Source organism: Chiloscyllium plagiosum, unplaced genomic scaffold (genome assembly GCF_037043375.1).
Source record: "Chiloscyllium plagiosum isolate Xiang-an unplaced genomic scaffold, Cpla_swu_hap1 HiC_scaffold_12, whole genome shotgun sequence".
Lineage (NCBI taxonomy): Eukaryota > Metazoa > Chordata > Chondrichthyes > Orectolobiformes > Hemiscylliidae > Chiloscyllium > Chiloscyllium plagiosum.
In genome coordinates, this window is record NW_028270150.1 from 56,151,687 (window position 1) to 56,175,578 (window position 23,892).

The window sequence follows — 23,892 nt, forward strand, 5'->3', positions numbered from 1 at the left end:
ACATAAATAAGATGAAGGGCAGAGTCACATGAAGCATCAAGCAAAGGGGTGTATTGCTAAATAAAAGGGTCTATTAATAATATGTCATGCTCACCACTCCTATTCCCTTTGGAAAGACTAGTTACTGGTGAAAAATTACATTAGAAATAAGCTGGCTCCAATCTGAAGCTGATCTAGATCTGATCTATACCAACCAATACAAAGTTCAATTCAACAAAACTCATTTCAAAAAAGGTCAGCAAAAGCTGTGTCAATTTTTGGTGGTAAGATAGAAAGAACAGAATTTATTTTAAAGATACATATTAATCAGTTTCTTAATTTTCAGTGTAGTTTATGAACAGAAATGCTAAATGATTAGTTATAAAAAAGCTGTGATTTTTGCAACACATTTTTGAGTTTGTAATGCATCAAGTAGGAAATTTAGGATATGTAACGGAAAAATAAGGACAGAGAATAAATATTAAACTATTGTTTTAATGCTTTTTATTTTCAGGACAGGTATTCTTATACAAATCCATATTGTTTAGTCGTTAATGATCATCTTAGTGCTGATTGTCAGTACCTTGAAAAGTTGTTCAAATCTCACTTTACTCAAATTTTGCTGCATTAAAAAGGTATCTAAGTTGAAGCTCAAACATCCTTCTGCAGACAGAAAAAGATCAGCAAAGCTGGTCCCTGGCACCATCTGGTGGCCAAGAACAGACAGCGTTTGTGGCAGTCCCCCAGTTGAGTGAATCGAAGGGGAAGACTATGTTCAGAAAACGAGTACAGGGTATCTTGTTGTGCACTAGTATTGTCCCTAACTCTGAGCCAGGAGGCCTGGATTCCAGGCTCACCTGACCCCAAGGTATGTTGTAACCTGTCCAAACAGGTTGATTAATATTATTACAACCAGAGGATAGAAAAAAGTGGGAAAAGTTATGCTATAATATTCATGAAACAATAAATAGTGAACATTTAAAAAGCACTAGAATGAAATGCCTCTTTATTTAATGCCTTAAAAGAACTACAATCGTGCTGGCGGATGTCAATTCTTTACTCGATGGATTGTATTTGTTCAGTAAACATTATTAGTTAAGTGGGAGTTTAAGTGACTGGATTATTTATCTTTCAGAAGATAAATTAAGTGATGATTTATAACTTACATGGTATCAAGGAACCCAAGCAAAACTGGAGTTAATGGGAATTGGAGGGAAACTCTCCACTATTTGGAATTGTGGTTATTGAAGGCCAGTCACCTCGATCTGAGGACATTGTTGCAGGAGTTCATCAGTGTAGCATTGTTAGGCACTCTTCAGCTGCTAGATCAATGACCTTCCCTCCATAAAGGTCAGAGGTCAGGTATTTGCTAATGATTGCATAATGTTCAGTAACATTTAAGACTCCTCAGATACTGGAACAGTCCATCTCCACATGCAGCAAGACCTAAATTACATCTAGGCTTGGGCTGATAGGTGTTATTCATACCACGGAATGCTAGGCAGTGTCCATCTTTCAACAAAAGTGAATGTTGTTCTCTCAACGAGAGAGAATGCAACTATCACCCATTTGACTTTCAATGTCATTATCATCACGGAATGCCCCACTATCAACATCCTGGAAGATAACCTATGACCAGAAACTGAACTGAACCATCCATGAATATAGTAGCACTGCAAGAGCAGGTCAGAGGTTAGAAATTCTGCAGTGTGTAATTCACCTACTCTCTCCCCAAAAACTTCCATCATCCACAAGGAACAGGTCATAACTATGATGGAATGCTCTCCACTTGTCTGGTTGAATGAAGCTCTGACAATATTTTAAAAAAGAGATTAACACTATCCAGGACAAAGCAACAGCCTTGATTGGCAACACATTCACCACCTTCCACATTCACTCCCTTCACCACTAAAATATAGTGGCATCCATGTTTAACATCTACAAGATGCACTGCAGTAACTTACCATGTCTCCTTCGACAGTACTTTTCCAACATGAAACCTCTTTCACACGGAAGGACAAGGACTGCAGTATATATTTGAACACCAGCACCTGCAAGTTCTGCTCTAAGCCACTCACCATCCTGATTTGAAACAATATCACACTTCCTTTCCTGTCACTGGGTCACTGTCCTTAACTGTCCCACTTCCTTAACTGCATTGTGAGGTTTTTTACAAACCAAGACTGTAAGGTTCAAGAAGGTAGCCCTCGTCCTTCTTCTCTGGCGCCCTTAGGAATGATAATAAATGCTGACCCAGCCAGCGATGCCCATAACTCATGAAAAAGTGAAATAAATTCTGCAAATAGCACCATGTCACAAGTGTATCACAAGTTGTTCTTGCCTTTAATTTTTATTCTGGAAGTACATCTAATTCTGAATATTTGATCTGTATACTTTGAAGTATGTGAAGACTTTGGTGACAGGACTCAGATTTGTTATATTCTTCTCTTCACTTGAAACACATCTGATTGTCCTTATCTAGTTTATGTGTGCTACTTGGTCCCAAAATAGGGTCTGGATAAATTTCATATCTTTATTGATAATGTTACATTTCCACATCATGTCTATTGTTGGTGACATACAAAATTGAAAGCATTTCATAATATATGAGGCATATGTAAATATTCTCTTTTACTTTTCAATGTTTGTTGAAAAGTGTTCTCAGATTACATATTGCCCCATGGACAGAAAATTACTGCTTCATATTTAACTGACATCAATAATGCTTCAATATGGTACAGATTGTGGTAAGATAACACACAGTTCCACTTCTTTTATATTTAGCTATGATTTCTCACTTGGTTGAAGTTCTACTGGATTCCTTTATTAAAGACCATAAATTCAGGAGAAGATCACATTCTAACCACACCATTGCAATATTACTCTTGTACTGCAGGCACTTTTTTCTAGTTTCAATTACTATAACACATTCAACATTATGCAGTCTTTATCATCTTCCTGTCCATTTTTATGCTGCCACTAACCTTGCTGTGTCTTTACGACTCTCATTTATTCCTAGATGAATATCTTGTGTTGTAAGGAAGCACGGGTGTCCTCCAAGCAATGCAAATCCTTCAGGGAGAAAAAAAGAGAATATTACATGGAACAGTGAATGAAGAAGAACCAATTTATTTAAAGTTTCTGCCAAGCACCTTTAGTGAAATTTTGAAAACTTATACAGCTCCTCACTGAGCACTACTTGTATGGTTTGTGCCCGGATGGCTAAAGATTCTTAGCGATGCTGCAGGCAAAGTAAGCAGACATCAATCTGAGGTAGCTCCAAGGTCAAAATCCCCTGTTGGCCTTTGAATAATGCATTTATTCAATTCCCTTCATGCCTGTAACAAATCAAGCAATTTGTAGGTTTTTCCATAAGTATTAAAGCGAGCTCTGAAAAACTACAATGGATTGGGTGAAGCCCACTGTAAATATCCAATAAAAGTACGATGCTAAGTAATAGTTTTATCCAGAAAATGGGTAGGAGCAGAGTTTGCATATGGTAGACAGGGATGATGATTCCTAGGTAAAGAGCAAGTTAGAAATGGTTATTGAAAATAAAGACAGTGGAGCCAATTTTAATTTCAATCACCCTATAGGATCAGGTCAAACATCAATTTCACAAACCATTATTTTCCATTGAAGTGAATGAATATTAAAATAAAATTGGGTGTAAAACCTGGTACTGTCCTAATTTTCCTCATTGGATGGATTAGATCAAAACTACACCTTGTTAACTGAAATTAACCTTTTAGGGAAAATCTTTGTTCCATTGTGTCTTTTGTTGTTATTCTGATAACGAGCAGTATCCAAACACAGAGATTTGCAGTTTCTACTGTTCCTTTAATCATATTGAAGCAGTGTTTGAGGTGCAGATGGTAAACTGTGACACCTTTTCATTATCCTTTGTCCCAATTGTATGGAGAAAATGAAGTGTCTTCCACATGACTCTCATTTCCTGGACCTGAATGAGCCATGGGATTAGGTATGTCAGGATTGGCAGATATCTTGAAAAGCTTTTATTTGAACCAAATTGTTCACAAAAGAAGTAAACATTTTTCATTACCACAGAATGTAGAGTGTTCATATCTTCATTCAGATGTAGCCCCGTAAGTGACATTATCTTCCTAGTTATTATTTCCAGCAACATTTTTAACATTGACTTATAGAGTTACCTTTCAGCTTTGGAAAAAAGATAAACTAACAGAAATAGTTTTAACAACCACTGAGAGCAGTAAGTTTTAGAAATATCTGATTTTGTTGATTGACATTGACTTAAGAACTAAGACCAAACTAAAGGCCATAAGATCATCAGAAATAGAAACATGAATAAGCTGCTCAGCCCCTTGAGCCTGCTCCTCCACTCAAGAGGATCATGGCTGATGTGATATTCCTCATGTCCACTTTCCTGGCCTTTCCCTATAACCATTGATTCCCCTACTAATCAAGAATCTTGGTGAAAATAATTTACAACTCATGATCAAGGTTAATTCTTCAGTGAAATGTAATGCTTATAAGATATCTATTTGTATCCTTCCACCAATTAGATTACTATCGAAAGTTTATAGAGCTCAATCTGTTAAGTGTAGTGAGCTCTCTTCCACATTTTGAGCTCCCAGTTTCTATTTTAGTTAAATGCTGGATAATTCAGATATGCCTGTGCATTTCTAAATTGAAAAGTTTAATCTGATTCTTAATTTGGCAGTTTATTTACTCAATGCCTCCAATATGATGCACTTTACACCAGGGGGAAATTAAACAACAAAAACCAAAGAATGAAGTTGTCATTTGACTTGCACCTAATCTTCCCACATTCAATTAGAATCTGACAAAAAAAACTGTAGTTTAATTGGAGCACAAGTTGTATGTGCTCATAGGACTATAACCTATGCCACGCAATGTAAACAAGATTGGATTGTGATTTCCTTCAGCTGAATCAGAAACACAACCTTCAAAGTAATTTCACAAAATCATTCACGTCACTCCAGGCTTTCACACTCAGATGTGTTCAGAAACCAACATGGACACCAGAGTTTTACACCTACCATGAGTAGGTGAGGAGGAGGTTAAATGGCTCCTTGTTGCTCCACCTGACCACAACAGGTTCTTGTTTTTTAAAAAATGAACGTGCTTGCTAATGTGGTGTTTAACTGTTTACATGCTGTGAATAAACAATAACAGATATATGGGTTTTCTTGATTTCTTTTGAAAAAGAGGTTTGTTTATTATACCCAACAAGGTCCAAGTAAAATAATAAAAATGCTCTGGTTTTCACGCAAACACCAATAAACACCAATAACAGGTTGGGAGGATAGATTAAGCAATATTTTCAATCCAGTTCTCACAGGTTGATGGGTTGATCTAGGCTGAGCCAATCGCTTTCAGTGTCGAGGCAGTTTAAAAGTGTAGGCAGATGATTTGTCGTTGTTATATAGACAACAGCTAAAGAGAATAATTGCAGACTTGTTTATTCAATCAGCAAATAGGGTTCAATCTTGCAGAGAGTGTATACATTCCCCAAAGAGTTCCTCGAATGGTATCATTTCTGCTTTTATTTATGGCTTTGACAAACAGTTCCTTAAAGACACAGTTATTTGGCTTGTTACATATGGCTATCTCTAATTGAACAAGTAACCCAGATATGCTAATGGGTCGTGGATTCTACTTGTAACTTGATGAGATTGTGGCTGGGTGAATATTCCTCTGAGTCATTTGTTTGAAGTGATTATGTCCAATGCTTGTTCCCCACCCAGATGATTCTGTGTTCTACATTTAGGGACACAAAATGTGGTTCATTCACATTCCTCTAAGGCAATTATCTTTGAAAGGCTCTTGCAGGCAGGTTGGTTTTGCTTAATGGCTCTGATATAATGATACAAATATTCAACCATTTTAGAAAAGATTCAATTTCAAGGCATTGGACTGTGGCTTCAGTCTTCTTTCAAAATCCAATCAGTGGTTTCCAACCAGTAAATTCAGTCTTTTCTTTAATAAAGCATAGCTTCAAATACATCACAGGGAAAATGTTTTAATGGTGTCCTTTTTCCACAAATGTGAATACATTCAATTCCAACATATTGTTCTTGACTGGATATTGGTGTTCAACTTCACTGCTCACAAGAAACATAACTTTCTACTGCAAATCTGTTTTAACCATTGGAGGTGCATTAAATATAATTTTTAAACGAGACAATAGTAAAATGCACAAGGTGAATTCTTGACTAACACTAGCAATAAGACATTTTTTCCACTCTAGATTCATATTTTCTTTTTAATTATAAGTATTCAGTATTTCTTCTGCTATTTAAACCGCAAGAGTAAGATATCAAGTTGAATAACAATAGACCACAAATATGTAAAACTGCACTGCAATGTTTTTCAGCGCAGTATTGTATTACATTCCCTCTTGATCTCTAAATCATATCCTACATTCATAACATTAAAATTTCATTCAACTACCATGCTTGTTTTCATATTCGTTGGGAGATGAACGACATGCAGGCGCCAGAGAATGACAATTGAATGGATAGTCTGTCAGATGTTAGACTGTCTGCCTTCCTCATCAAAATTAATTGTAAACTTGGATCTCAGAACAATTCTGCCACATGAAGGAATCGTGTATGCTCCCTGGTCAGCATGTCACTGCATTAAAACATTTTGCCTCTGGCACTGCAGACCATCTGTGCATGTCAAATAGGAATTCTTGCAGGATGTGAGGGCAATCTTTGACAAGTGTACTGGGAAAAAGAGGTGCATGCCCATAGATAAATGTACCAGCCATATTTAGCATCCCTAACTCAGGGAAGAGCAGGACTATGTGGCATAGTTTTCTGCATTAAAAAGAAAACAATAGTTGCTTATATGCCTTACTTCAGTAATTGAAAAGCTGCAACACATGCAAAATGCCCAGAAGAGCAATTATATGCAGTTTCAGAGACTGTAATTTATCCACACCAACCAATTAATCTTACAAATCCCCTCAATAAAAGGCTAATATTTGACATTTCTGATATAGTGGTGCTGTACTTTTTAAAGCAGACCATGCTTTGCACATGCTGGGGGTCAAGTTTAACTGGATATTTCCGCCATTTCAAAATATCTTAGAAAATCTTCCTTTTTCACAGTTGGCACATTGGATCCTAGATCCACCCCACCTCAAGCTGCAGAGTCTGCTCGAACCAGCTAAATGATAATTGTTGTACAACTCTTCCTTCATTTGGACTAACTAATTCTATCTATCTAAGGAAAGGTGTAGGTGAAGGGGAGGCCAAAATTTGTTTTGTGGGGCTCAGAGAGGCATCTTTTTCTTCTTGGATAAACAAAGAAAACTGAGACGAGGGAATATCCAGCTCTTGGACAGAAATGATGTAGCAGCTTATCCGGGGTAACAAGTAAATCAGGATATTTTCAGCATGATAAGACCCTTCATTTGCTAAGGCAGGCTCTTATCTACTTCTACCAGGTGTCTCAGTCATCTGACTGCAGTGCGTAGTTAAAATGCTGACCAACAGAATTCCAGTGAAGACATGGTGTTGAGTCCCAGTGTTGCCTATTAAAGTCCTCTATGCTGTTCCTGCCAAGTGCGATGGGTTAACTAAACCCTCAACCCTCATCCATCCCCTCACATATTTCTTGAGCATGTACTCGACAAGTATACAGATGGCTAACAGCTAGATAGTAACAGAGTTCACTGTTTTTTAACCTAATATTTTCCAGCAATTATTGCTGAATTTTATTCTTTAGTGACTCATAGATAAGAATTTTAAAACTTAGTTGTTGCTGAAACAATGAGGCCATTAGCTGGTTGTGAACCTGTTGAACGGTCCAATAAATATCGCTTGACTCTCTCCCAGAAGAAATGGGTAATTTTCCAATTACTTAGGGAGAGCAGGTAGGAAGGGTGATCAATCTTTAAAATTAAAGAGTGCAGTGTACGATGCTTCAACAGGACCTAGATTCTAGAGGTTGCAATAACTACCGGATTAGAGATGACCTGGGAAGGCTTTTCCCACAGTCTCTTACTCTGACCTGAAGATTCTGCAGCAGAATCTGATGCACAGGAAAATTTCTCCAATCCAGTACTCACATATGGAAGGCACAAAAAAATGCCAGCAGCAGAATCTACTTCCTCTATCCTGGTGACAGTGCTCCAAGAGGATCCACTATCTCAAATGGAATACATCTTTTCCTCCCCTCAGGTGCCAAACCCACACTGACATGCCTAGAATTCTCTTACACAACACTCCTCTGTATATCACAGCTTGCAGCTCCATTCATTCTCATTTTCTAGGAACCTCAAATCTCCATCTGAATAGCCAGGACTCACACCATAAATGTCTTCTCACACCCATGCATCATAATCACCCTGATTTAATTTGATTTGATGTATTGTTGTCACATGTACCTACGTACAGTGAAAAGTTTTGTTTTGTGAGCAGTACAGGCAGATCATAACATACAAGGACAACTAGATCATAGGCTGTTTAGACAGCGCAAGGCCTACAGGGTTACAGCTGCACAGGAGGTGCACAAAGACAAAATCAACATTAGATTTGAAATTTAAGAGGACCTTTCAGCAGTCTAATAACAGTAGGTAAGAAGTTGTTCTTGAACCTGGTGATGTGTGTTTAAGCTTCTGCCTGATGGAGGAGGATGGAAGAGATTATAAGCGGGGTGGGAGGGGTCTTTCATGATGTTAACTGCCTTTACACAGCAACGAGAAGTGTAGATGGAATCAATGGATGGGAGGCTGGCTTGAATAATGGTCTGGGCTGTGTTCATAACTGAGTTTCTCACAGTTCTGGGCACATCAATTGTCATATAAAGGCATGATGCACCCACACAGAATGCTTTCAATGAAGCATTTGTTAAAGTTGGTGAGGGTCCTTAGGATATACCAAATTTCCTTAGCTCCCGAGGAAGAACAGGCATTGTTGTGCCTTCTTGACTGTCACATCTGCGTGTATGGTCCAGGACAGACAGTTGGTTATTATCACTCTGAGGAACTTGATGTTCTTGACCATCTCCACCTCTGCTCCATTGATGTAGATAGGGATCCGTCCTCCTCCTTTCTTCCTGAATTCAACAATCAGTTCTTTAGTTTTGCCGACATTGAGGGAGGGATTGTTATCTTTACATCATGACACCAAGCATTCTATCTCCTTTCTGTATTTTCTCTCATCAGTGTTTGATATCCAGCCTACAATGGCGGTGTCATCAATGAACTTATAGATGGAGTTTGGATGAAATTTGGCCACGTGGTCATGAGCATACAGGAAATATAGTAGGGGATTGTGTACGCACCCTTGTGGGGCACCGGTGTTGAGGATTGTTGTAGAGGAGGTGCAGTGGCCTATTCTCACTGATTTGCAGTCTGTGGGTCAGGAAGTCGAGGATCCAGTTGCAGAGGGCAGAGCTGAGACCTAGGTCTCAGAGTTTGGAGGTTAGTTTGGTTGGGATGCGAGTGTTGCAGACGGAGCTATAGTCCATAAGTAGAAGCCTGACTGTTCTATCTGCACAAGCCATTGCAAGCTTCATAATTTTCTGTTTATGCCCTTGCAAAAAGAGAGAATATACAAGGATGAGAGGCAAAAACCTGGAAGGGCTGGCTGTTCAATGACAAGCATCTTGATGCCATTGACAATGCATGCCCACATGTGGTATTGTGCCAGGAAGCCGCAGATGCCATTACATTACTGACTTTCTGTACCTGGATACATTGGTATTCAAATATGTTGAGCAAGCTGATCATCTACTTGTAGACTCTGTGTTCAGGGTCTTGCTTCTTTGCAGCTGGAGCTCCTATCCTTTCTCTCTGCCTTGTGGAACTGGGGAAAGGACAGGCGGTGCTATGGTTGGCATTATTCCTCGTGCTACAGATGTTGCCACTTCACCTAATCTTCAGAGATGCCAGATAGAGCCATAGAAGACACAGCCATGCCATGGTGAGGAAGTGGAGTTGAAGGAGAATAAGTGAGGTGCAAGCCAGGCAAAGTGTGGCAGTTCAAGCACTGAGAGCAATCTCAGAAGGAATCCTGTGAGCAGCAGCCTCTCACCTGGCCTTGGCTACACAAGGCCCTCATTGGGAAATCCTGATGAAGAGCTTATGCCCGAAACATCAACTCTCCTGCTTTTTGGAGGCTGTCTGTCCTGCAGTACTTTTCTAGCACCATACTCTTCGACTCTGACTCTCCAGCATCTGCAGTCCTCACTTTCTTCGAGAATATTTGAATGCCTAACTAAGAACTACAAGGAATTTTCCCAATCACCTTCAAACCCAGAACTTGGCAGGATGATATTGGGATCCTAACTCAATATCATGTTTAAAGGATTTAACTTCCTGCCTACACAAAACCAATCTCTGTCTGTCAGTAAAAATTCTCATGATTTCTTATTTTATGGGTTTCTGTGCTACCATAATCACTGTGTTCCATAAATCACTGCATATTTTTCAACATGATCAAAACCTATAATGAATAATCTGGGCTTTGTGGGAAACCATGAGTATTAAGCAAATGATAGCTTATTTTACATCTGTTACAATATTTTAAAATTTCTCTTGAAAAAAAATCAATAAATGAAAAACATCCCATTACATCTTTCCTGCAACAAAAATCCACTAAACCATTAGAAAGATAGCCAGTAAGGTAATATTTTTACATGGAGAAAAATATATACAGATTTCATTACGTACTCTTATACTGGAGCCTTCAGCATAATTGTAGGATAATTGTTTATTTAAAATGCAACAAACCTTTCTTACAAATTAATTTCATCAACTTCTCTTGCTGTCGTTTCTATTTAGTCATTACTGGTACAGTGTCAGTGCTCATTCTAAACAAGTTTCTGCATCTATGCTAATTGATACACCATCAGAAAAGTTTGAATCAAGTTCAACATCTAGAGGATGAACTCAGATGAGATGGGACCACAGAATATCAAATCTGAATTTGGCCATTCAGCTCATCGAGTCTGCTCCATTATTCAATCGTGGCAATTGATTCCAATCTCATGCACAGAGTTGTTATATTTCCTACAGAATTATCTTTATTTTGATTTTCAATTTAACCTTTTATTTTACTACAGTGTGCTCCATTTCTGCTAACATCCCTGATCAAATCAACTCCATTTGGCACTGTTTTGTAAACTTCACCCCTCCTGTGCAGAACATACAAGTGATGCAAGGTTCCTACTGCCACCAAAACTTTATGAGATTGTACCTTGCAAGCCATGAATACATTTCCCACTAATTCCTTCATAGTTCAGGAGGGATATCTTTGAACTTAGTATCAGGAACAACAGTTTTAGGTCATCCCAAATAATTTGTAATTATTGTTTCACCTTTTTATAGCAGATTGGAACAACACACTTCTCCACAGATTCATGTCCATGATATAAAGGAAAAACTTGTGTGCTCCTAGGATGCCCTCAACAATGCCATCAGCACTCCTTGCACTTGGTGTCACTGTCCATAATGACAAGGTCATTGGCAAGGTGCCAGATGAAATGTAGCCCAAAAAGACCTCGGTAAAAGAAAAAGGTGAAGAGGACGGTGTCTCCCACTGTCTATGAAGACGGAAGAAGGGTGCAGCAATAAGGTGGTCCCAATCATTGTGGCTTGATACATTACCAAAATCTGACCACTGTGTCATCAAGATCTCTATGGACAATGACAGAGCATCAAGGTCCCTGCATTAAATAAAGTTGGCCATTTATCTTATTTTGCTTCTTGGACCTTGCAACATCAAGCAACATAAAAACATGGACATTTCAAAAATAATTTATTGACTGTGATGTCATTTAATGCAAGATTTTCTTTCTATACTAAGAGGTGGATGAAATTCATCAAGTCAATTAACCCCAGCTCATGGTGGCGCAGTGGTTAGCACTGCTGCCTCACAGTGCCAGTTTCCATTCCAACCTTGGATGACTGTGTGCAGTTCGCACATTCTCCTAATGTCTGCATGGGCTTCCACTAAGTGCTCTAGTTTCCTCCTGCAGTCCAAAAGGTGGTAGCGTATGGTTGCCTTTCAGACTGGAGGCCTGTGACCAGTGAAGTGCCACAAGGATCAGTGCTGGGTCCACTGCTTTTCATCATTAATATAAATGATTTGGATGTGAACATAGGAAGTTTAGTTAGTAAGTCTGCAGATGACACCAAAATTGGAGGTGTAGTGGACAGTGAAGAAGGTTACCTCAGAGTATAAGGGGATCTTGATCAAATGGGCTGAGGAGTGGCAGATGGAGTTTAATTTAGATGAAATGTGAGGTGTTGCATTTTAGAAAGGCAAATTGGGGCAGGACTTATACATTTAATGATAAGGTCCTGGGGAGTGGTTGCTGAACAAACAGACCTTGGAGTGCAGGTTCATAGTTCCTTGAAAGTGGAGTCTCAAATAGATAGGATAGTGAAGAAGGCATTTGATATGCTTTCCTTTATTGGCCAGAACACTGCGTATCGTAGTTGGGAGGTCATGTTGCGGCTGTACAGGATATTGTTTAGGCCAATTTTGAAATATTGTGTGCAGTTCGGGCCTCCCTCCTATAGGAAGGATGTTGTGAAACTTGAAAGGGTTCAGAAAAGATTTACAAGGATGTTGCCGGGTTTGGAAGGTTTGAGCTATAGGGAGAGGCTGAATAGGTTGGGGCTGTTTTCCTTGGAGCACCAGAGGCTGAGGGTGATCTTATAGAGATTTATAAAAATCATGAGGGGCATGGATAAGATAAATAGACAAGTCTTTTCCCTGGGATGGGGGAGCCCAGAACAAGAGGGCAGAGGTTTAGGGTGAGAGGGGAAAGATTTAAAAGGGACCTAAAGGGAAACTATTTCACAAAGAGGGTGGTGCATTGTTGGAAGGAGCTGTCAGAGAATGTGGTGGAGGCTGGTACAATTACGACATTTAAAAGGCATTTGGATGGATACATGAATAGGAAGGGTTTAGAGAGATATGGACCAAATGCTGACAAATGCATAGATTAATTTAGGATATCTGATTGGCAAGTACGAGTTGGACCAAAGGACCTGTTTCTGTGCTGACACCTGTATGACTCTATGTACAGGTTAAATGGATTGGCCATGCTAAATTGCTCATAGTGTCCATGGATGTGAAAGATAGATGGATTAGCCATGGGATATGCAGATTTACAGGGATAGGATAGGGGAATGAATCTGGGTGGGATGCTCTTTGATGGGTCGGGGTGGACTCGATGAGCCGAATGGCCTGCTTCCATGCTGTAGGGATTCTATGATTCTAAAGTTATGTGCAAACTTCTACCAGTGTCCACTTGCCAAGTCCAGTGGCAATGAAGGTTTGGCGACAGGACAGGGCTGTGAACCTTGAAATTACTAGTCAAGAATCTGCACACTGACTACAGATGCATGATATTATTCGACAACCATATTGGGAGAGAAGTGTCTTTAGAAAACAGTGTCTGTGACTCAGCAGTCTTCCTTAGGATATCCTTTGCTCATGCCAATAAGGAAGGGGCTAAACAAAACTGCTCTAAAAATAAGATCCTTCACTTTCTCCTGGCTGGGAAACCACACTCAGCAGGACCACCACTTTTGTGTTCAAGAAAACCCCACTAATTTGAGGAACTCCATACCCTCTGGACCTAAAGATCTGTGGGTTCAGAATCAGCATGTTCAGTCACAGGAAGAGCCACAGCAGAAACTCACAAACTTGAGGGCATCCTCAAATTGAGGGACAATCGATGACAATTGAAACATCATATGATAATTGTTTCCGTTTCTCAACAGAAAAGTTGCCATTCTATTTCAGTCAGTAACTTCTATGTCTAGGCAAGAATATCAGCCAAACGGCAGTAGTTCATGTTTGCAGAATTTTAAAGACTTGCAAGACACCTGTGAGCAGCTGTCAGGGAAATATGTCTCAGAACAAAACCCGAGTTTTCACTAATTTCACCACTAGTTCTAGATTCTATTTTTTCTTTTAACATATAGTCATTTCTTTCATTGCTCATTTATTTTTATGTATATTATGTTGTAATTAAGTATACATTGATGTCAAGTGATATGGATTTCCTTTCTTGTGTGATATTGTTGCTCTAGAATACAATGATTTCACATTCTAAACTTATTTTTGTCTGTGTCCATAACAGCATTGTATCGTCTACTTTGTGGTTATTTGAACTCTTTTATGCTAATTATTAAATCAATCAATGAAAGGAAATTTAATGAAGTTCAAATTACTATAGGAATATTAAGTTTGCCAAAATGCTAAAGTCATAAAAGGATGTATTGCTGTATGCATGAACAAAACCTGAGCACTCTATAAACTGCACATTTGAGTTAGAACAGCTTGTTCAATGCCAGCAAGGTATTTTCTCATGAAGTATTTAGTGCAGAGAAAAGTTCTGTTACAGGTTTTAGGTCTACGTTAGCGATGTAATGTTGTATCAGAGTCAGAGTTCAATGTCAGTATATTAATTTACAAGGGAAAAAAAAGTATCCTTTACCATCCAAAACATTATTCAAAATCCATTCATATTGTAGTATTATCTAGTAATCATAATAGTGTTATAAATTCTGTGAATTAACTAAATTTGCAGATGCATGCTTACTTTCATCGGTCAGAGCATCGGGAATAGGATTTGGGTCATTATGTTACAGCTGTACAAGATATTGTTAAGGCCACATTTGGAGTATTGTGTATAATTCTGTTGCCCTGCTATAGGAAGGATGTTATTAAACTGAAAAGGGTGCAAAAAAGATTTACAAGGATGTTAGCAGCACTGGAAGATTTGAATAATAAGAAGAGGGCTGGGTAGGCTGGGACTTTCTTCCTTGGAGCATAGGAGACTGAGGGGTGACCTTATGGTAGTTTATAAAATCATAAGGGGTATAGTTAAGGTGAATAGCCAAGGTCTTTTCCCCGGAGTATGGGAGTCCAAAACTAGAGGGCTTAGGTTTTAGGTGAAAGGGGATATAATTAAAGGCATCTGAGGGTCAACATTTTCTTGCAGAGAGTGGTGCATATATGGAATGAGGTGCCAGAGAACGTGGTACAGGTGGGTACAATTATAACATTTAAAAGATATTTGAACAAGTACATGAACAGAAAAGTTTAGAGGGGTATGGGTTGAATGCAAACAAATGGGTCTAGTTCAGTTTAGGAAACTTGGCCAACATGGATGAGTTGTGCCAAGGGCCTCTCTTCATGTTGCATGCTTCTAGGACTCTTTTTCCCCAAATGTGTTTGTCATAACAGTTGTGCATTCCCATTAGATAAGCCAAATTCTAAATGCAACATAATACGTAACTAAACAGAACAGACGGAGTGAACTTTAAACTAACGTTTTTAAAACTTTAGAAAAATAAAGGTTGTCATGTTGTACATACTAGTGAACTATACTCTTTTTGGATTAGCAATTCACTGAAATCTTTTGGCATTAGCTGAAGGGTTCTTACCCTCGATTCTGGATTTTTTGATTGTGAGTCAGGTTCTCTGAGACAAACAGACAGCCAATACCTGTTATCTGTGACCAGCTTATATCAGCTGGATTTCAGCATCCCTATCTGTTAGGTTCACAGAAATGAAGCTATTCCAGCACTTTCCACACACTGTCCTCCCTGGAAATGTATGAACAGATCTTTTGTACCCAACTAAGCCATTATTTCAGAACCAGCATCTGGGATAGATGCTTTGACTGGCATAATTCACGGTCTCAGATGCATGGCATCTGAGAACTTTGCCCAACAAGAGCTGGAAATTCTTTATTAACAACATTTGCCAAATTATTTCTCACACACACACACAAACACACACACACACACACACGATAAATCTCAGCCGCCAATCACTTGTCCAGCATTTGTTTAGAATTGGAAGATATGCTAATATGCTAGTTGGCCAGTGAGTGTATTGGTCCCTTATTTTCTTTGTTTGCTGCTTCTGTTTACTTGGGCCTTGCCCTCCACCGACAGCAATATAAGTATCTGCAACTTCCATATCGATCAGCAATCTAAATGAAAGGATTCCGGAATCAAAGAGGACAATACATTCAGAACTCAGATCTGTCCGCAGTCAAAACAGGGAAGAGGTTTGTACATTCTTCAGGCGAGTACTGTTAGTGTCTGTGTGAGATCCTTAATTGTGACAGATGCAGTGGCTTGTTTTACTGCAAGAATGAATGTAGAGTACTGAAACAGTTGCAGTCTACTCTTTTTGTACTGGCACGACCACAGTTTACAAACATCAGGGCAATATTGCTACCTCAAGATGCTGTTCTTCAGTGAAACTTGCCACAGAAATATAGAAATTGTTAGATGAATGTTCCTTCAGGACCACAACAGGATAAAAATTGAAAACATACTCAACATCAAGCTTCCTTTGAAAACTGCATTTGTTTATTCATGAGTGTCTCTCAAATTATAATGACTTCTTTTTTTAACCCAGCGAATCCAGAACCAGAGTATAGGCAGCCACGAGGGAAGATGAGGCCAATACAGGATGGTAGGAAAACTTCTCTTGTGATTTTGAAGATTTTAGGTTCGACCATCCACAGACTTCATAACCCTTGCCTCCCAATGTCCCTTATTAGCTCCCAACTCATTATCCCTCGTGACCCCCTCATACTTTCAATGTCAACACTATGGCCATTCGCTCATTATTAACATAAGAATGTAAGAAATAGGAGCAGGAATAGGTCATCTGGCCCACTGAGCCTGCTCCGTCATTCAATAAGATCATGGTTGATGTTTTTGCGGACTCACTTACCTGCTCACTCACCATCGCCCCTAATTATTTTGGTGTTCAAAAATATTTCTTTGCCTTAAAAACATTCAATGAGATAGCCTCAACTGCTTCACTGGGCAGGGATTTCCACAGATTGGGTGAAGAAGTTCTTCTTCAACTCAGTCCTAAATCTGCTTTCCTTATTTTGAGGCTATGTCCCCTAGATCTAGTTTCACCCATCATTGAAAACAACTTCTTGCTTCTATCTTACCTATTCCCTTCATAATTTCATATCTTCCTATAAGACAGCCCTTCATTCTTCTAAGTTCCACTGAGTATAGTCCCAGCCTACTCAATCTCTCCACATAAGCGAACCATCTCAATTCCAGAATCAACCTAGTGAACCTCCTCTGAATCCCCTCCAGTGCCAGTACATCCTTTATCAAGTAAGGAGACCAAAACTATACACAGGTGTGGCCTCCTCAGTGCCCTACTCTGCTGCAGCATAACCTCCCTATTTTTAAACTTCATAAAAAGGACAATAATCCATTTTCCTTTTTAATTACCTGCTGCATCTGCAAACCACCTTTTCATGATTTGTGCACAAGAACACCCAAGTCCCTTTGTACAGCAGCATGCTGCAAGTTTTCATCATTTGAATGATAGTTCATTTTGCTATTTTTCCAACAAAATGGATAGCTTCACAGTTACCAACATTGTACTCCATCTGCTAGATCCCTTCCCACTCATTAAACATATCTATATCCCTCTGCAGACTTTCAGTGTCCTTTGCACACTTTGCTCTAGCACTTGTTTTAGTGTCACCTGTGAATTTTAACATACTACATCTAGTTCCCAACTCTAAGTCATCTATATGTAAATTCTAAACAAATGAGGTCCCAACACTGATCCCTGAGGCACACCACTAGCCACTGATTGCCAACTTGAAAAACACCCATTTATCCCCACTCTTTGCTTTCTGTTAATTAATCTTCTATCCATGCTAAACATTACCCGTTCTTTATTTTAATTTGTGCAGCACCCTATTCAAGATGGACAGACCTCATAAGTGATGTGAAGATCAAGTAAACATCTAAGACAGCTCTCACTATTTAGTCTTGATAGTGAAAATAAAACTCCCATTCATGAAAGCAAAGCTTTTAAACCTCAAGAGGTTAATTACAAAAACAAAATTCTTTTAATGCCCTCAATTATGTATCAACCATTTCAAGTTGTCAAATTGTGAACTCAGAGTTCCCCATTAATAGAATTTCAGCTTTCATAATGAGTAGTTGTTAGTGAAATATCAACCAAAGGTATTATTGGAAGTGCTTGAACAGATACTAAATCAGCTTGCTTGTCACTCAATAAGTCCAATAAAATCTTTTTAAAAAAATCAATAACAGTTACAGCCAATTTATTTTATAATTCACTTAGTTCAAATGTTTTTGTTGATTCCAAGTTCTTTGGTGATTTATTCCTATTTTGACAGCAAAATAGGACCTGTCAGTTCTGAAGATAAACTGCTCTTTCAAAGATTCAGCAGCAGATGTCATTAGGCATTCTCCATATGGGATGGATTTGACATTAACTAGTGATTTCTAAAATTTTAATGAGAAATGCTGTTTGCAGAATTTCAGATTAAACAAAGGAATTTTGAATTAAGAGGAATCTGTGAATAGCACTGCTAATTGGCTTGGTTCTTTGAACTTTTAAATTATTTTCAATTTGCTCCTGACCTGGCAACAGATTATTGAAGTTATATCAAGTGGCTCATGTTCCTACATGAAGCAAAGTATCTGGTTAGAAAATTAAGTTGGCCTCCTACATTGCTGCTGATTTGAAAAAAAACGTTTCTGCAAGAATAGGTTTATCCCTGATTCTTAACTTGCCAATTTCTTTCTGTCAACCTTTTTTTTATCTTCTCCATACATGCTCTAAGTTCCAGGAACACTTGTTTGAAAAAGCAGAAACATTTCTTACTTCCTCTGTTTTGCAAATCTTGTCTTCTTAATTCCCACAAAGACTAGTTGCTATCTATGTTTTTCCTTCTTACACAGTGTATCTTTCCAAAAGGATTTTACCTTCATTTGGAAAAACAATCAACGTTTCAAGTTGCCCTCTATGACTAGCCTTAGCCCTCTTGGCTGTCTGGCCTTTGTGCCCTCCTCATAGCTTTATGTCAACAACCATAAAACACAGGAACAGAAGTTATGCCATTCAGCCCATCAAGTTGCTCTGCCATTCAATCATGTCTGATAAGTTTCTCAACCCCATTCTCCACGCTTCTTCCCATAAACCTTGGATGCCCTTGACAATCAAGAATCTACCTATTTACCTCTGTTTTAAATATACTCAATGACCTGGCATCCACAGACCTTGTGTGGCAGTGAATTCCATAAAATCACCACTCTCTGGCTGAAGAAGTTTCTCCTCATGCCCGTTCTAAAGGGTCTTTCCTTTAAGGCTGTGCCCTCAGGTCCTAGTCTCTCCTGCTCATGGAAACATCTTCCCAACATCCATTGTCTAGGCCATTCAGTATACTGTAAGGTTCAATTAGATTCCCCCTCATTCTTCTAAACACAACTGAGTATAGACTCAGAGGCCTCAAACATTTCTCATAGAGTCACAGAGATATACAACATGGAAGCAGACCCTTCCATCCAATTAATTCATGCTGACCAAATATCTTAAAGTAACCTTGTCCCACTTGCCAACATTTGACCCACATACCTTGAAGCTCTTCCTATTGATATACCCATCCAGAGGCCTTTTAAATGGTGTAATTGTACCAGCCTCCACCACTTCCTCGGTTATCTCATTCCATACATGCACCACCCTCTGCGTGAAAACGTTGCCCCTTAAATCCATTTTAAATCTTTCCCCTCTCACCTTAAACCTATGCCCTCCAGTTTTGGACTCCTCCACTCTGGGGAAAAGACCTTGACTGTTTACTCTATCCGTTGCTCCCCCACACCCCCACTGTACTAGTTTAAATCCTCCCGAGCAGCACCAGCAAATCTCCCTGCCAGTTTGATCTTGGCACCAGGGTGGCAGTACACCATTCTGACATCTCGCTGTCAGTCACAGAAACGTCAGATTGTGCCTCTAATTCGAGAGTCCCCTATCACAATCGATCGCTTGGAACCTGGTGTACTCCTTGTTACATTAAAGCTAGCCTTGGTACCAGAAACCTGGCTGTCAATGCTACAGAGCTGAAAATGTGTTGCTGGAAAAGCGCAGCAGGCCAGGCAGCATCCAAGGAGCAGGAGAATCGACGTTTCGGGCATGAGCCATTCAATGCTACATTCCACTAAGAGTCCATCACCCGCTACATTTACCAAAACAGCATACTTGTTTGAGATGCGGATAGCCACAGGAGACTTCTATACCACCTGCCTCCCTCTCCTACCTTTCCTGGAGGTCACTCATCAACTTGTCTGTATCTTTGGTTTATCTCCCTCCATGCACCTGCCATCCATCACACCAACACATAAAGGTGAATAAATCCCCAGGACCTGATCAGGTGTACCCGAGAACTCTGTGGGAAGCTAGAGACATGATTGCTGGGCCTCTTGCTGAGATATTTGTCTCATCGATAGTCACAGGTGAGGTGCCGGAAGACTGGAGGTTGGCAAACGTGGTGCCCTGTTTAAGAAGGGCGGTAAAGACAAGCCAGGGAACTATAGACCGGTGAGCCTGACCTCAGTGGTGGACAAGTTGTTGGAGGGAATCCTGAGGGACAGGATGTACATGTATTTGGAAAGGCAAGGACTGATTAGGAACAGTCAACATGGCTTTGTGGGTGGGAAATCATGTCTCACAAACTTGATTGAGTTTTTTGAAGAAGTAACAATTAGGATTGACGAGGGCAGAGCAGTAGATGTGATCTATATGAACTTCAGTAAGGCATTTGACAAGGTTCCCCATGGGAGACTGATTAGCAAGGTTAGATCTCACGGAATACAGGGAGAACTAGCCATTTGGATACAGAACTGGCTGAAAGGTAGAAGACAGAGGGTGGTGGTAGAGGGTTCATTTTCAGACTCGTGGCCTGTGACCAGTGGAGTGCCACAAGGATTGGTGCTGGGTCCTCTACTTTTTGTCATTTACATAAATGATTTGGATGCGAGCATATGAAGTACAGTTAGTAAATTTGCAGATGACACCAAAATTGGAGTGTAGTGAACAGCGAAGAGGGTTACCTCAGATTACAACAGGATCTTGATCAGATGGGCCAATGGGCTGAGAAGTGGCAGATGGAGTTTAATTCAGATAAATGCGAGGTGCTGCATTTTGGGAAAGCAAATCTTAGCAGGACATACACTTAATGGTAAGGTCCTAGGGAGTGTTGCTGAACAAAGAGACCATGGAGTGCAGGTTCATAGCTCCTTGAAAGTGGAGTTGCAGGTAGATAGGATAGTGAAGAAGGCGTTTGGTATGCTTTCCTTTATTGGTCAGAGTATTGAGTACAGGAGTTGGGAGGTCACGTTGCAGCTGTACAGGACATTGATTAGGCCACAGTTGGAATATTGCGTGCAATTCTTATCTCCTTCCTATCGAAAAGGTGTTGAGAAACTTGAAAGGGTTTAGAAAAGATTTACAAGGATGTTGCCAGGGTTGGAGGATCTGAGCTACAGGAAGAGGCTGAACACGCTGGGGTTGTTTTCCCTGGAGCATTGGTGGCCGAGGGGTGACCTTATAGAGGTTTACAAAATTATGAGGGGCATGGATAGGATAAATAGTCAAAGTCTTTTTCCTGGGTTGGGGGAGTCCAGAACTAGAGGGCATAGGTTTAGGGTGAGAGGGGAAAGATATAAAAGAGACCTAAGGGGCAACTTTTTCACGCAGAGGGTGGTACGTGTATAGAATGAGCTGCCAGAGGAAGTGGTGGAGGCTGGTTCAATTGCAACATTTAGAGTCATAGAGATGGACAGCAAGGAAACAGACCCTTCAGTCCAACCTGTATATGCCGACCAGATATCCCAACCCAATCTAGTCCCACCTGCCAGCACCCGGCCCATATCCCTCCAAACCCTTCCTATTCATATACCCATCCAAATGTTGCAATTGTACCAGCCTCCACCACATCCTCTGGCCGCTCATTCTATACACGTACCACCCTCTGCGTGAAAAAGTTGCCCCTTAGGTCTCTTTTATATCTTTCCCCTCTCACCCTAAACCTATGCCCTCTAGTTCTGGACTCCCCGACCCCCGGGAAAAGACTTTGCCTATTTATCCTATCCATGCCTCTCATAATTTTGTAAACCTCTATAAGGTCACCCCTCAGTCTCTGACGCTTCAGGGAAAACAGCCCGAGTCTGTTCAGCCTCTCCCTTTAGCTCAGATCCTCCAACCCTGGCAACATCCTTGTAAATCTTTTCTGTACCCTTCCAAGTTTCACAACATCTTTCCGATTTAAAAGGCATTTGGATGGATGTATGAATAGAAAGGGTTTGGAGGGAAATGGGCTAGGAGACGAGATTGGGTTGGGATATCTGGTCAGCATGGACGGGTTAGATCGAAGGGTCTGTTTCCATGCTGTACATCTCTATGATTCTTTGACACCTAGCTCCACTAAGTTCCTCATTGCCTCTAACTTCACTCCAACCGATCCATGCGATCCAGTGGGATTCGCAACCAAACACACGTTCTGCAGACATCATAGTAACATGGAAACTCTCCCTAATCTCTGACATCCGACAGGAAGAGCACATCACTCTACTAAAGGCCATCTTTGCACCTTAACAATTTACTGACCCAGAAAAGAGCACAGTCTAAAAGCACTGCTCCAAGCTAGTTGAATACCTATGTTTTTATACTTTTAAAGTTTAATCAAGAGACAGATCTCAATAAAAACATATAATCAGAAAAGAACACACTCTACTCACTATTCTCAATTTACAAAAGAAAAACAGCAAGGTTATATTTTAAAAAGCCATTTAGCTGCTCTGCTGGTTTGAGCGTCCAGGTTTCTCCAAGGTCAGCTGTGAATTTTGAAGTTTGTTTATTTTTCTTAGAACAAACCCTCTGATGTCCAGAGATACTTGAAACCAAACAGCAAAGACAGCAGCTGTGCAGGTTACAGCTGAATCAGATAGCAGGGTAGATTTCTTTGTCCATTTGAATCACTTCCCATGTGGTCACTGCCCTTTGTCTGTCATTCTCCTTTTTAAATTGCTGTTGTTTTGATCTGTTTGGTTCCCAAAACTTCCCAAACAATGCAACAGCTTATAAAACCGTAATTACTCATTCCTAGAATTTCAGGAAATCAGCTCCAACACTGAAAATATCTCATGAAAGGAGCAGCCCATAAAGTCATAATCTTTTTCCCAATTTCTATCTTGGATATGTTAAGCCTTTCATTCCTGCTATCATTCTCGTGAATATCCTCCAGACCCACTCCAGGGCCAGTACATCCTTCCTTAGTAACACTTAGTTACTTCATCGAACCTACCACACACCATCCTCCCTCAGCTGATGAATTAGTACTCCTCCATATTGGACAACATTTGGAGGAAGCAATGAGGGTGGCAAAGGCATAAGACTGGGTCCGCAACAGGGGGAGAGGGAACCAACATGAGGGAGAAATATACTTGACTTCATCCTCAGCAATCTGCCAGTTGCAGATGCATCTGTCCATGACAGTATCAGTAAGAGAGACCACTGCACCATCATTGAGAAGTCCTGCCTTCACATCTCTGTCATGTTCTGTGGCACTATCTCTGTGCTACATGGGACAGAGTTCAAATAGATCTAGAAACTCAAGATTGGGCATTCATGAGGCACTCTAGGCCATCAAAGGCAGGATTGTACTGCAGCACAATTTGCAACCTCAAGGCCTGGCATATCCCTCACTCAACCATTACCATTGAGCCAGGGGATCAACCATGGTTCAATAGAGAGTGCAGGAGGGCATGCGAGGAGCAGCACCAGTCATACCTGAAAATGAGGTGTCAACCTGGTGAAGTCACCAAACCATCTCTGACAAATCCCTCCCCTTCCTAGACCTCTCCATCTCCATCCATGAGGAGTGACTCAACACTGACATTTTCTACAAACCCACCAACTCCCACAACTACCTGGATTACACCTCCTCCCACCCTACCTCTTGCAAAAATGCTATTCCATATTCCCAATTCCTCTGCCTCCACCACATCTGCTCCCAGGAGGACCAGTTCCACCACAGAACACACCAGGTGGCCTCCTTCTTTAAAGA

At 40.1% G+C, this 23,892-nt stretch overlaps 1 protein-coding gene across 1 annotated transcript in view; it reads right to left on the reverse strand.

Moving 5' to 3' along the window:
• Positions 1–23,892, reverse strand: part of otc (ornithine transcarbamylase) — a 75,346-nt gene that overhangs the window by 38,719 nt on the left and 12,735 nt on the right. The window contains exon 4 of the mRNA XM_043700831.2: positions 2,964–3,051. Coding sequence (XP_043556766.2) covers positions 2,964–3,051 — 88 coding nt within the window. The remainder of the gene's footprint in view (positions 1–2,963; positions 3,052–23,892) is intronic.